The 14,957-nt window shown below is 34.8% G+C and overlaps 1 protein-coding gene across 4 annotated transcripts in view; it reads left to right on the top strand.

Annotated features, from left to right (window-relative positions):
• ACVR2A (activin A receptor type 2A) overlaps positions 1-14,957 on the top strand; it is a 91,953-nt gene that overhangs the window by 48,273 nt on the left and 28,723 nt on the right. For 3 of the 4 annotated variants that reach the window (XR_006740504.1, XM_036421218.2, XM_045575577.1), the window contains exons 2-4: positions 4,419-4,626; positions 9,885-9,994; positions 10,184-10,338. Coding sequence is in view for 3 of the 4 variants with exons in the window: in XM_036421218.2 (XP_036277111.1) it covers positions 4,419-4,626; positions 9,885-9,994; positions 10,184-10,338 (473 nt within the window). In the remaining variant the exon portion in view is untranslated. The remainder of the gene's footprint in view (positions 1-4,418; positions 4,627-9,884; positions 9,995-10,183; positions 10,339-14,957) is intronic. The other variant, XM_045575578.1, reaches the window with a different exon arrangement.

The following is a 14,957-nucleotide window of genomic DNA, read 5'->3' as shown; positions in this document are numbered from 1 at the left end:
TTCAAGTAGAACTAAGTTGTATATGGGAGTAATAAGTTTAGGGAAGGCATTCAGTTGCATGCCTGTTTATATTATATTCTCAATGCCTTATTTATAGTTTCATTCAGCATTAGAATACTTTTTTAGAAGCTAGACACAGATTTATAGGTTGTCCAGGCAATTCTTTTTGTTTGTTGGCTGTATATGTAACAAAATTGTGAGGGGGTAAGGCTGGTCACAGGGCTGTGAAAAACATTGTCATCTTAATTAGAAAAAAAATTAATGCAATTTCTAATTGTAAAATATATTTTAATTCCATCTACCTTTTTCAGAGGATGGGGAGAAGTAGTAGTTGGTAAGTTTTTTATTCAGTTTTTATTCATTAATTATTGTTTGTGTTGGGAGGGCAAGTATAATAAATAGTCTTGGACCCAGTGGCATTCTGACATGTAAAAGGACATATATAGTCAGGTAATTAAAAACAGTGAATAAAATAAAATAAAAATTAATATTATAAGTAGTATGCATTTTGGGGGAAGGAAAAGTTCCGATTAAAGAACTTATTAGAATTTTGATCTATCTTCCTTGAAAAATCATGAAATTGTCATATATGTGGGAGCTGGGCTTTTAGAAACTACTAGAATGATGATAGATATCAAAGGGAGGGCATTCATGAAAAATATTTGAACCATGTCCCATAGCTCCAGCATCATTTATTGAAAAGGCTCTCTTTCCTCCATTGAATTGCTTTTGATAATTTGTCAAAATTAATTGGGCATATTTGTATGGATCTGTTTCTGGATTCTCTTTCTGTTTCATTGATCTTGTATCTGTCCTGCCAGTACCACACATATGGTAAGCCTTACCATCAGAAAGTTATTTCTCCCACTTTATTCTTCCTCACAAATTTTTAGAATAAATTCATTTATGTTTAAAAGGAAATTGCTGAGATTCTGATATGAACTAGAAATGTTTAGGTTAATCCAGTTCAGATCAAAGTTTAGAGAAAATTGACATAATTATTATGTTGAATTATCAATCCATGAACACAGCATGTCTTTCCAAGTATTTGTCTCTGATTTCTCCCATCAACGTTTTGTAATCTTCACTAGAGGCACCGGTGCACGGGGTGGTAGGGGTGGTGGTGTATGTCCCTCAATCCAGGCTGCACCCTATTCAGTCTGGGACCCCTCAGGGGGTGTCCGACTGCCCTCTCACAATCCAGGACTGCTGGCTCTCAACTGCTCACCTGCCTGCCTTCCTGGTTGCCTCTAACTGCTTCTGCCTGCCAGCCTGATCACACCCTAACCACTTCCCAGTCTGTTTGCCACTGACTGCCTTCCCCTACAGGCCTGGTCACCCCAATTGCCCTTCCCTGAAGTCCTGGTCCCGTCCAACTGCTCTCCCCTGCAGGCTTGGGTTCCCCCCTATTGCCATTCTTTGCAGGCCTGGTCACCCCCAACTTCCCTCCTCTGCCGGCCTGGTCACTCCTAACTGCATTCCCCTGCAGGCTTGGTTGTCCCCAACTGCCCTCCCTTGCAGGCCTAATTCCTCCTAACTGCCGTCCCCTGCTAGCTTGATCACCCACAATTGCCCTCCCTTGCAGGCCTGGTCCCTCTCAACTTCCCTGCTCTGCTGGTCATCTTGTGGTGGCCATCTCATGTCCACATGGGAGCAGGATCTTTGACCCCATGGGGGCAGCCATCTTGTGTGTTGGAGTGATGGTCAATCTGCATATTACTCGTTTTCATTAAATAGGATAGAGGCCTGGTGCATTGGTGGGGGCCAGCTGGTTTGCCCTGAAGGGTGTCCTGGATCAGGGTGGGGGTTCCCTTGGGATGTGGGGTGACCTGGGCAAGGGGCCTGTGGTGGTTTGCAGGCTGGCCACACCCCTGGAGATCCAAGTGGAGATCCTGTTATCTGGGGTTTATTTATCTTCTATAATTGAAACTTTGTAGCCTGGAGTGGAGCCACGCCTCCTGCTCACTCCATGGCTGCAGTCATTTCTGTTGGGATTTATTTATCTTCTCTAATTGAAACTTTGTATCCTTGAGTGGAGGCCTGGACCATCCAGGGTGTGTGGAAAGCTTGGCTTTCTCCATTGCTGGGGAAACCCAAGCCTCCCTCCTTCTCTCTGTAGTGGCAGCCATCTTGGTTAGGGCTAATTTGCATTTTCTCTGGCTGGTGGGTGTAGTTGAATCGATGGTTAATTTGCATATTACTCTTTCATTGGGTAGCATTATATACATCTTATACATGTTCTCTTAAGTTATATTTAAGTATTCCATTTTCTTAGGAGCAACTTTAACTGGTATGGCATTTTTAATTTCAATTTCATTTCTTCATTCTGTCAGTAGATAGAAATGTAATTGAGTTTTGTGTATTGATCTTGTGTCCTGTGGTCTTAGTGAACTCACTAGTTCTAGCATTATTTTGTTTTAAGACTCCTTGGGACTTTTTAGATAGACGGTCGTGCAATCTGAAAGTAGAAACATTTTATATCTTCTTTTCCTGTTAGTATTCCCTTCCTTTTTTTTTCTTGCCTATTGCAATAGCTAGAAATTAATACCTTGTTGGATTGTTTGCTAAAATTTTGTTGGAGACTTTTATATCTAAGTTAATGAGAGATACTAGTCTGTATTACTTTTTTTTTTTTTGTACTATCTTTATCTGCTTTTGGTATCAAGATAATACTGGCCTCATAAAATTAGTTGTGGAGTAATTCCTCTCTGTTACTGGAAGAGATTGTATAAAAATTAGTGTTGGTATTTTATTATAATACTTTATGCTTTTTTAAAAAACAAAATGTCCTCGGGTCTAGTCACATTAGATGAAATTTACTTCTTCCTCATAGGGGGAATATTTTAGATTTGAATATGACTTTTGCAGGCCTATTTTCTGGCCATATAGTCTACCAAATTTCAGGCCGTTTATACTGCTTTTTTATTTTTTTTTAATGATAGGAAAAACAAAGGTCAGTACTAGTCATTGATGCATAGAAAGCACTTGTTAAGTAGAGCAATATCTAATTTAAGTCTAATGCTGGATTCCTTGACTAGACTTACTGATTTACTATAACTAGGCTAAGTGTGAATTATAAAACTATGAAATTATTCATAATATGAATTATGGAATTACAGAAATTGAATCAAATGTGGAAACAAGGTAGAGTTACAAAGATTTTCCATCTCTTGTTTTCTAGAAACTTCATAGTTTTAGGTCAGTAATTTGTTTATAATTAACTTTTGCATATGGAGTGAGAGATGAGTTGAGATCATTTTTGTTTTCGTATATAGATGTCTAATTGTTCTAGCATCAGTTGTTGAAAAGACTTTGTTTTCTCTAGTGACATTTATTGGCTGTATATCAATTGGTCATATATGTGTGGGTCTATTTCTGGATTCTTTATTTGTCTCATTGGTGCATATGTCTGTTTTCTAACTAAAATTGCACTGTCATAATTGCTGAAGCTTTATAGTAAGTCTTAAAATCAGATTTTCATGAATTCTCTTTGGTACCTTTTTTTAGAATTATTTTATCCAAAATAATTGTTTCCTTGCTTTCCCATATAACACAAGAGATAATTTCTCTTAAAGTTAGGTACAGTGAAAAATTTGAAACCATTAATGAACTTTTTGTCCTCTGTACCATTAAACTGTATTGGGCTATCTTGAACATTGAATAGATTTCCCCCCTTGAATGCTTTTGTAACATAACACATAGTTCATTTGAAAAGCATTGGTTTTCCGAATTATCAATATATAGACCTTCTAAATATTGGCACATTTCATTATTCAATATTTAAATGTAAATTTGTTAGTATCACTGGTTTCATCAGAAAATCCTTTATGTGTTGGGAAGGTGTCATGCTAATTCATGGTGGTGGATACAAATTTTCAAAAGTTCTTAATTTTGTGTAAAAACTCAAATTTTTGATGCATACTGTCAGTTGTTTTCCTTGAAGTAACTGGTTTACTTAATTCACTTTTGAGACTCTACTAGATACCCATGTCTGAGATAACCATGGTTGGTTTATTTCAAAACTCAATTATGCAAGGGCTTTTTCTTGAGGTAACCATTTTCAGTATGCAGCAGAAGTGCCTTAGTTCCTATTTTGTCACACAGAATATTGAACTCTACTTAAAGGTTAAGATTTAATAAAATGAACAATTTTACTGCTTTTCATCAAGGACATTCTTAAGTAAAGTAAAACTGATCTTTTCAGAGAAATCTTGTGATATATGTATTTGCTTTCTCCTGTTATTATTATTACACTTAAAATGCAGTGATTGACCTGGAAACCTATGCCTAATGTTATAACACTAGTAAGAGTAAATTATTGACATTTTCAGAAGATCTGAAGATAGTATATTGGGAGATAATCTTTTATTTTAAGAGAAAATGTAGTTACATTAAGTTTTTGTTTTATTATCTTATAGGTGCTATACTTGGTAGATCAGAAACTCAGGAGTGTATTTTCTATAATGCTAATTGGGAAAGAGATAAAACCAATCGAACTGGTTTTGAACCCTGTTATGGTGACAAAGATAAACGGAGACATTGTTTTGCTACCTGGAAGAATATTTCTGGTTCCATTGAAATAGTGAAGCAAGGTTGTTGGCTGGATGATATCAACTGCTATGACAGGTAAGGAAACATTTCTTTTTTTTATGATAGCATGGTATAATTTTTAAAGGGGAAAGATCAATGCATGTATTTTTCACTTTATTTCTTTTTTGTAAACATGGGATTATGAAGACCATCACAACGCTAGAGGCCTGGTGCACAAATTCATGCATGGATGGGATCGCTCTGCCTGGCTGGTGATCAGGCTGGTCAGGGCCTTCTCGCCCAGTCCTGATTGGGGCCAGTGGCTGGGAAGAGACTGTGGGAAGACTCCCAGGTGTGTCCAGACCCGTCTCACCCAGCAGTCCCAATCGGCCAGACCCCAGCAGCAAGATAACCTATCGGTCAGAGCATCTGCCCCCAGGTAGTCAGTGCACATTGTAGCAACTGGTTGGTCAACTCTCAGTCAGACATTTAGCATATTAGGCTTTTATATATAGAGATTCTCTAATGACAAGATATGTATTTAAAATAAATGTGACATGTTTATATTTTTTCTTCAGTATACTTTAAATAAATGACCAAGTGAGAAGTATAGATGAGAAATATTTCTTTCCTTATATTGTTAGGATTATAAATGTGTTGTTGTTGTTTTAAATGACAATTTTAAGGAAAATGGATTTTTAAAATTGCTTTAAAAGAGAATATATCTGTTGAAAATCTGTTCTTAAGGAGATGGAATCTTAATAAAAAAATAAAAAAAATATTAAATTTGCTTTTAGGTTTCTTTTTTATGGATGTAGAAGAAATTGATTTTACTACATTTTTTCCTTTTTTTTTTTCCCCTTGCAAAGTAGGCCTTTGTTCTCTATCCCAAGAGACATTTTAACTTGACATTCAGGATGACTTCAGAACTAACACAGTCCTCATAGAAAACTACATTTTATTCAAAAGATCTTGTTTAAATTGTTTTATTCTATATTGACAATGAAATGCAGTGGACATGTAATTGACTGTCAGTGATCTTTCTGTGAGGAGTCCCATAGATGTTGGGCTGATCACTTAAACTACCTGGATTTTTTCATGGCTGGTAGGTGCTGATGATTGGCAGAGGCTGCAAAGTCCTAGATAACTGGACTTTTTGGAGCCCAAAACTGATATACTTGTGGGACACGAGATACTTCCTCTTTGCTTTTAGGTTTCTCTTCTATGGTTGATTGACTATATGTGATTAATAGTAAAATGCATTGAATAAGACCATACAAATTGAATTAGCTCTACTTTTTATTAAAATAGTTATTTTGGTTTATATGTATTATTTAGGTTATACTTCTAACTGTGAATTTTCAAGGGATTACTTCTATATAATTATATATTTAAGCTGCATTTCAATTATTAGCCTTTCTATTGCAGAGGTGATCATTAAGTAATATTTGCTATTATGAAAGGTAAGTAGGGCCACTAAGAAAACAGTATAGAGCTTCCTAAAAAAAGTTTAACTACCTTACATTTCAGCAGTTCTACTTCTGGATATTTATCCAAAAATGAAAACATCAACTGAAAAAGATACATGCACTTTTATGTTTATTGTAGCATTATTTATAATAGCAAGATATGGAAGCAATATGTGTCTACCGATAGATGAATGGATAAAGAAAGTGTATGTGATTAAAATTAAAATATATATTTCATGCATAATATATATAATATATAAAACATATAATATTCTATTGTATGCATATAAATCAGCCATAAAAAGGAGGAAATCTTGCTATTTGAAACCACATGGATAAATCTTAATGGCATTATGCTAAGTGAAATAAGTCAGAGGGGAAAAAAAAACAAAAAACCCCATATGATGTCATTTATATATGAATCAAAAAGACAACCCAAAATTCATAGATACAGCATAGTTGTAAGAGACTGAGGGAAGGGGGTGGGTGAAATAGGTGAAAGGGGAGAAATGTTGCAAACTTCCAGTTATAAAACATATTAGTCCTAGAATGTAATGTACAGCATGGTGACTATAGTTATATACTGCATTGTGTGTTTGAAAGTTGCAAAGAGGGTAGATCTTAAAAGTTCTCATCACATGGAAAAAAATTTGTATCGCTCTGGTGATGGATGTTAACTAACCTTATTGTGGTGATCATTTCATAGTCTATACAAATATCATGTTACTAGAGGCCCAGTTCACGAAATTCGTGCATGAGGGGAGGGTCCCCTCAGCCCAGCCTGCACCTTCTCCAATCCAGGACCCCTTGGGGGATGTGCATGTGTTCAGGATTGGGCCTAAACCGGCAGTCAGACATCCCTCTCACAATCCTGGACCACTGGCTCCTAACCACTCACCTGCCTGCCAAGCCTAACTAGTCCCCTGCTGGCCGGATCACCCCCAACTGCCTTTGCCTGCTGATCTGATTGCCCTCACTGCTTCTGCTCTGCATGCCAGTCTGATTGCCCCCCGCTGACCTAGTTACCCCAAACAACCTGTCAGTTGTCCATTAGATTGCAATGGTCATTTAGGCTTTTATTATTATAGATTGTTTCATACCTGAAAAATATACAATGTTATATGTTAATTATATATCAAAAATTTTTTTTAAGGTAGGTAGAAAGAAGTTGCTGGGAAAATGAGATTTGGGAATTATCTTTATCCAAACTTATCTTTCATTAATTAGTTGAGATCAAGGATTTCTCGTGGGTTTTTTTTTTTTTTTTTTTTTTTTTTTGTGTGTGTGTGTGTGTGTGTGTGTTTTGTAATAAAAAGATACTGTGCTTTTCATCTAAAAGCAGTATTGCTGGAGGTTAAACTTGGCTTGATAATGGGGTGCGGATTGTTCAGTGCAAATGCTTGTTCTTACAGGATAATTACTACACCGACTCTGTTTCTAGGGATTAGATGCTAACTTAAAAGTATGTGAAATTTTGTTTTTATGCTCTGAATTTGATTAAAAAACAGATAATAAGGATAATAAGAAAAGTAGGAGAAAGAAAAAGAAGATTAAAGAAATGTCAAAGTGTGGAAGAAAAGAGTAATAAAAAGAAAAGTGAAATTGGATGGCAAAAAGTAATTAGGCTAGGTTAATTTACTTCCCATAGTTTGAGGCATGGTTCTAAATACTAAATATTAAATTTATATTATTTATATATATTACATATATATATATATACATATATATTATATATATATATATACACACACACACACATATATATATATATATAGAGAGAGAGAGAGAGAGAGAGAGATTTCTTTTGCTAAATTGTTAAAAATTTAGCTGTCATTTATCTTTTACTTTCTCCTAAGCAGATGTTGGTATCAATTACGTTTTATATATATATAAACATATATATATATATATATATATATATAGAGAGAGAGAGAGAGAGAGAGAGAGAGAGAGAGAGATTTCTTTTGCTAAATTGTTAAAAATTTAGCTGTCATTTATCTTTTACTTTCTCCTAAGCAGATGTTGGTATCAATTACGTTTTAAAGTTGGATTTTTTAGACTGCATTCTACCTGAAATATCTTGGGCTTTTCATTATAAAGTTAAATTCAACCTATTATTTTAATAGCCATCCTTAAAGTTCAATTTATTTGTAACATGTCTTTAAATCTACCTGATGTTTGTTAGCAATATTTAAATGTTTGATTTTTAAAAAAATATATTTTATTGATTTTGTACAGAGAGGAAGGGAGAGAGATAGAGAGTTAGAAACATGGATGAGAGAGAGTCATCGATCAGCTGCCTCTTGCACACCCCTTACTGGCGATATGCCCGCAACCAAGGTACATGCCCTTGACCGGAATCGAACCCGGTCCCTTCAGTCCCCAAGCCGATGCTCTATCCATTGAGCCAAACCGGTCCCGGCGAAATGTTTGATTTTTTTAAGAGAAGAAATAGGTACAGTGGTCCTTCCTTAGTTGCAGTTTTGCTTTGTTTTTAAATATATTTTTATTGATTTCAGAGAGGAAGGGAGAATGAGAGAGAGAGAAACATCAGCGATGAGAGTGAATCATTGATCTGCTACCTCCTGCATTCCCCTACTGGGGATGGAGCCTGCAACCTGTGCTTGTGCCCTTGATCGGAATTGAACCTGGGATCTTTCTGTCTGCAGGCCAATACTCTATCCACTGAAGCAAACCAGCTGGGGGTGCTTTTCGTGGTTTCAGTTACCTATGGGAATTAAGAGTGTCATTTTTGGGCCCCAAAATATTGCATGGAAAATTCCAGAAATAACTTGATATTGTGAACAGTTTTGAGTGTTGTAAAGAAATCTCGTGCTGTCCTACTCACAACTGGAATCATAGCTTTGTTCAGTGGATGTAGGTTGTATATGTTACCTGGGAACTACTGTATAGCTGTTTCTTAGTGATTGATTAGGATTTGTTCTACAGGCTAATTTCTGGTCTTTTCAGTAACTTAGGTTCTCTATAGAAGGCTGCCTCCGCCTTCCCCTCCAGATCAACCTACCTTGAATCAGTTTTTGAGTTACTAGGTTCTATGTTTGTTGTTACATATTGTTCTTGTTGCTTATTATTCATTGTGTTCAGGGTATTTAAATCTGCTACTACAAAAAAATGCACTTAATTTCCAAGGCCTGATTTGGTCTCTAATATTGAGATATATTCTACTGTGAGGAATGAACTTGCATTACTTTGTATTTGTGTATTTGAGTGTATACATACGTATTTATATGTACACAGATATAGTTTTATATATAGTGTTCAGTGTTTGTATTTCTAAAATGGGCAAGCTATATTTCTTGTGAGAAAAAGCACTCCTAGACCAAATTTATTCATTGGCTTAGGTTCCTCTTTCAGTTTTCTAATAATGAAACAACAGAAAGATGGTTTATTTAGATTGATCATTAAAAACTGAGCAGAAACCGGTTTGGCTCAGTGGATAGAGCATTGGCCTGCAGACTGAAAGGTCTCAGGTTCAATTCCGGTCAAGGGCATATACCTTGGTTGCGGGTACATCCCCAGCTGCAAGAGGCAGCTGATCAATGATTCTCTTTCATCGATGTTTCTAACACTCTATCCCTCTCTCTTCCTCTCTGTAAAAAATCAAAAAATATTTTAAAAAAACAAACCTGTATTAAAGCAATAGTGTCAATGAGCCAATGTGATTGTTATAAAATCAGCTGTTTGTTTTATTCTAATTTAGTAACAGGATTCCAAGCACAGTTTTGAATTTTAAGAATTGATCGTTGGATATTAATAAAGATCTTAAAGTTGACTATAGATGACTTAGTATTTTATCTCTGAGAAGAACTTGAGAATACCTGTTGTAGTATAATGTTGATTTTCATTATTTCTCTTTGTTTGCAGGACTGATTGTATAGAGAAAAAAGACAGCCCTGAAGTATATTTTTGTTGCTGTGAGGGCAATATGTGTAATGAAAGGTTTTCTTATTTTCCGGAGATGGAAGTCACACAGCGTAAGTTCACAGGGAAAATGCCTAGGTCTCTTTAGTAGATGGAAAACGAAGTATATTTGTGTTAATAGGATAATTTACTCCTACCTCTCCTACTTTTATTTTTCTCTTAAAATTTGATCCTACAATAAATATTTATTATAAAATTTTGTAGATCAAATCTGAGTTGTTTTTTTCCTTCCCTTTCCACAGCTACTTCGAATCCAGTTACACCTAAGCCACCATATTACAACATCTTGCTCTACTCCTTGGTGCCACTTATGTTAATTGCAGGGATCGTTATCTGTGCATTTTGGGTGTATAGACATCATAAGATGGCCTACCCTCCTGTACTTGTTCCTACTCAAGTAAGTTATTGTCTCATACTTTGTGCTGCTTTAACTTGCATATTTTAAAGGAGTATTACTGTGATAAAATCCACCAGTTTGTTACAATTCATTTTCCTTTAGAGTTAATTTTTTAAATATTTCTACAGTTAATCTTAGCCAAAAGGCTGAGAAGCGATTGAATATTTTTTATCATGGAAAAATATAGCTAATTTTGCAAACTTACTAATTTGCTATGTCCTAAACTTTTCTCACGTAAGTGTTGAGTAGACTAGATTGAAGGGTTTCCCCATTCCTGTTTTTCTTGTCATAATACTTTACAGTGTGAGATTCACCCTGCTTTGTTTATTATGATGTAACTGATGATGGAGAAGGGAAAACATTTTTCCCCCTTTCCATTCTCTCCTCCATTCCCAAATTTTTGTGCCTTTTTTCAAGACTACTTGCCAAAATATCCTTCTAACCATGAATAGGGACCCCTTAAGGTAACTAGGAAAGTGTGGAAAAGAGAGGTTCACAAAAGCTTCAGGAAGATATATCACTAAAAATGTTGTTGGGGGGAATTTCTCATCATGTATTGTTGGCAGTTCCAAATATATTTTTGTTTGCAAAATAAATTTAAACCCCCCCCCCCCTTTTTTTTTTAATGTCCTTGATTCTTACTTCTCTGAACCAGAATATATCTGAAAATATAGCTGTGGTGGGTAGCCAGATTAAATGCATGAAATTTTCCTCATTCTTTATCATATAGACAGTTGTTGGCTCTAGTCCAGGGCTTTATAAGGACTTTAATATAAATAGTTGATATTCTATAGGCTGAGCAAAGCTGATAACTTTTGGTTATATTTGCTTGAGACATTTTTAAACTCTAGTTTTTACTGTTTTAACTCTTAAGATCAGATTACCTCAGCCTCTGGATCTCTTTGTTTAACTTTGTTTCTCTAATACAGTAGGATTAATGGTTAAAACTTGATAGAAGAAAATGGTAAAGCCCTATAATTTAATGGCCAAAACAACTTCTTCTCTTTAAGCTTTATTTACATAACATATTTCTTTCTCAGTACTTGCTGCAATCTGTTAGCATTAGATCATTGATCCCCATAATCTTTGTAAAATGTGTATATCGAGGAATAAACCTGAGATTAAATACTTGATTCAATTAGGCAAACACACTATTTTGAAATATTTTAACTTTTAGACATTAGTAATCAAGTTGTGTGTCAATATAAAATAATCCCTAAAAAGTATTTTATAATAAAAAATATTAGTGTCCAGTTTAATCCGCAAGGTCATAGGATAATACACTTCAATCTTCTGTTGGTGGTAACTATTTTAATAATAAATACCTACATTTAGGAGAGAGAGCATTTATCTTTATTATTATAGTGGTGTCCAAATGTACCTTACTCACATTTGTGAGATAGAAACTAAATGGAAACTACATTTAAAAACAACTTCATTGTTTCTTAGTAAAACTATAAGAAGAATATAATCTTATAGATAATATTAATTACATACTATGTGATAGGAAAGTATGGTTGAACATTTTTTTAAAAGGGCTTGATATAATATATTAGGCTACTTTAATTAGAAATGCTAATTCTAGGGTTTAAGGAAAGATGCAGTTATTATTCATAAATAGCTAAGAGCCAGGTATCTTTATTAGTATTCATCTCTGCTATGGTTAATGTTATTGTACTCATTTATTTGACACTTGAATTGTTCTGTGGTGAATTTGAATAAATTGTATGAATTGCTGAAAAATGAGGAATGAGTTAGTTGGAAGGTTTTTGATGGAATGACCTAGAATGGTCAACCTTTGTTATTAAAAATAAAATAAAAGACATGCCTGATGTTATGCTTTCCTTCTGTCATAAACTGTGCTGTGGAAAAGGAGCATTGTCATCAGTGTGGTATTTCTCTTGTGTCAACTTCACAGAGTTTCAGAAACTGTAGTACCACTCTTTCAGTCTCATTTTGGGTGAGAAAATTATGTGAACTAGTTCTGCAAGATGACTTAGGGGCCATCTTGTTACAACATTCTGAGTTTTATCTATTTAAAAATAATTACTGAAAATTACATCAAGCATTTATTGAACATTTAGAGTGTATCAGAATACTGGTAAGTTATGTATATGTAGAAATATATAATTTAGATAAGAATATATAAAACTATATAAGATACATAATTTTCCCTTCATGATTTCCAACTTGTGACTGGTATATGAAGATCATTTTTAGATGCATTTTTGTATAAAAATAAAAATTACTGAACCACACCCCAGAACTATAGAATGGGGCCTAGGATATTATGTTTCTAATAAGTTTCCCAGATAATTTTGGTGACAGCCAGGTATGAAAAGCCCTGATTTGATTTTAATTACAGGATTATTTATATAGTTTAATTCCTACTTTATAGATAAAGAAATAGAGACATAGCAAAGCTCACAACTATTGGAGCTGGAATCTAAACCAAGGACTCTGACAACTAAAGCTTTGCTTTTATTGGTTATGCTGTTCTACTTCTCATTTTCTACAGAATACTTGCCTCAGGGGTTTCAGATCATTCTAAACCTTCCTGCCATCTCAGAATCATTCTATAGGCCTTTTTATTTTCCTACTTTGGGATGTTGAATAAATAACAAGCAATAAAACAATAAAAATGAGCAATAGTATGGTCACATCATCTCTAATAGGACAAAAGGAAACATAAGTCATGTTCATGTTTTCCATTAAAAATTTTTAACACATTTTAGAATAGGGTTTATAAACTTTGATTGGGTTGAAGGTAAAGATTGTTGTGTGTCTGAGTTGATAGTGCCAGTACCTACTTGGTATTCAAGGCTTTTTTGAGGGAGAGACGTAGGTAGGGAAGACCTATTACACATTTGAAATCTTAAAGTGACTTCTGTATTTCATCCCATATTCCAAGTTTAATTCCAAGACCAGTTAGAAAAATATCTTACATGCTTGTTGTGGATATCTAGACCATTCTTTCTCTAAATTCTTTAAACACTTTTAGACAATGATGTAAAATTTGTCATTCATTTTCTTAGGGAAATTTTTCCTTAGAGCTTTGGCTAAAGGCTGGTTTGTGGATTAACTGCTCTGTTGTAAGACGTTAGTGGTGATATCTTTTCATGATGATACTTATTGATGAGTCATTCCTTTAGTAAGAACTATACTGGAAGATTTACAGGGATTCTCAACAGAGCAAAAGTCTGTGCTGATAAAGTTACATATACTGTGCTCATTCATTGATCTGATCTTTTATTGTCCTTGGGGGGGGGAAAGATAAATTCTATGGGATATACTGGAGAACTGAGATATCAACATACATCTTCTTGCTAAGCTACTTCTATGTGACAGCTTAGCAAGAAGATGTATGTTGATATCTCAGTTTCATGGTATCACTGTCTTCACAATCATCCTAAATGAAAGCCTTGGAGACAAGTGCTTCTCCTACTCTTGGCTCTGCCCTTTCACTATTCATCCCTTCTGTTCCTAGTGTAGTTCAGGACATTTTTGCATCCAGTGCTAAGATTATTTCTATAATCTTGTAGCTGGTCTTCTTGCTTTCAGTTTTCTTTCTTCATCTGTACTAATGCTGTAGAATACTTGTCTGATTACCGTATTTTTCGGACCATAAGACGCTCCGGACCATAAGACGCACCAGTTTTTAGAGAAGGGAAATGAAGAAAAAAAGATTCTGAAACAAATAGTGTCCTAAAATATTTTATGTGCATTAAAACCCACCATCACAGTCATAAACTCATGTAATCAACCCTGTAAAGTAAACAGCAGCATTTAGAACCATTTTAGAGCTGGGCAAGCACACAGAGACCACACAGAGACGGGCAAGTAAAAAGTATATGTGTAGGCTATATTTGGACCATAAGACACAGGGACTTTTTCCCCCCACTTCTGGGGGGGAAAAAGTGCGTCTTATGGTCCGAAAAATATGGTATATTTTTTCTGTGCTTTAAAGCTATTTGAGAGTTTTCAAAGGATTAAATACAAAATATACAAAGTTTGGAGCATGATGTGGGGTCTTCTACACTTTGTATGCCTTTTGATTTTTTTCTCCTAATGCAGCTTAAGCCATCCATCATATCCATCTAGAATGGTATTAGTTATGTGCCTTCCTTGAGGGAATTGAGAAAATAGTGCTCAAGTCAGTTTCAGCTTTCTGTGATGCAGATGAGTAACTCTGGTTGAGAAAGGCTCTAGTCATTTGTATATGTGTCATTCTCACACTTGATCGTAAGCTCCTTGAATATAACCTGTGTTTGTATCACTACTGTATTTCAAACAGTATTTGCATGTAATAACTATTCTGTAAGTGATGAATTGCTAAATTGACTTTATTGTATTTAGAGTTATACTAAGATGATAATCCACTATGCCCAGGGATAAACATTTAATAAACATTTAGATGCTCTAAAGCTTTGCTTTAAGATGAATCTTGAGGCTGTATTTCTTGGGGGTAAAATAAGTTGAAGTCTCCCAGGGTTTTATAAGAGAATGCCATTATTCAATTCTTTATTTAATCACAATCTTAAAGTATTCTTTGGATTTGTATCACCTATGTCACTTTTCTTTTGCCTGTGTTGAAACTGTCTTTCTACATGTAAAAAGAG

This window comes from Pipistrellus kuhlii, unplaced genomic scaffold (genome assembly GCF_014108245.1).
Source record: "Pipistrellus kuhlii isolate mPipKuh1 unplaced genomic scaffold, mPipKuh1.p scaffold_m20_p_7, whole genome shotgun sequence".
In the NCBI taxonomy this organism is placed as follows: Eukaryota; Metazoa; Chordata; class Mammalia; order Chiroptera; family Vespertilionidae; genus Pipistrellus; species Pipistrellus kuhlii.
Note: the sequence above shows the minus strand (reverse complement) of the source record. Positions and strands in the feature narration are given on the sequence as shown.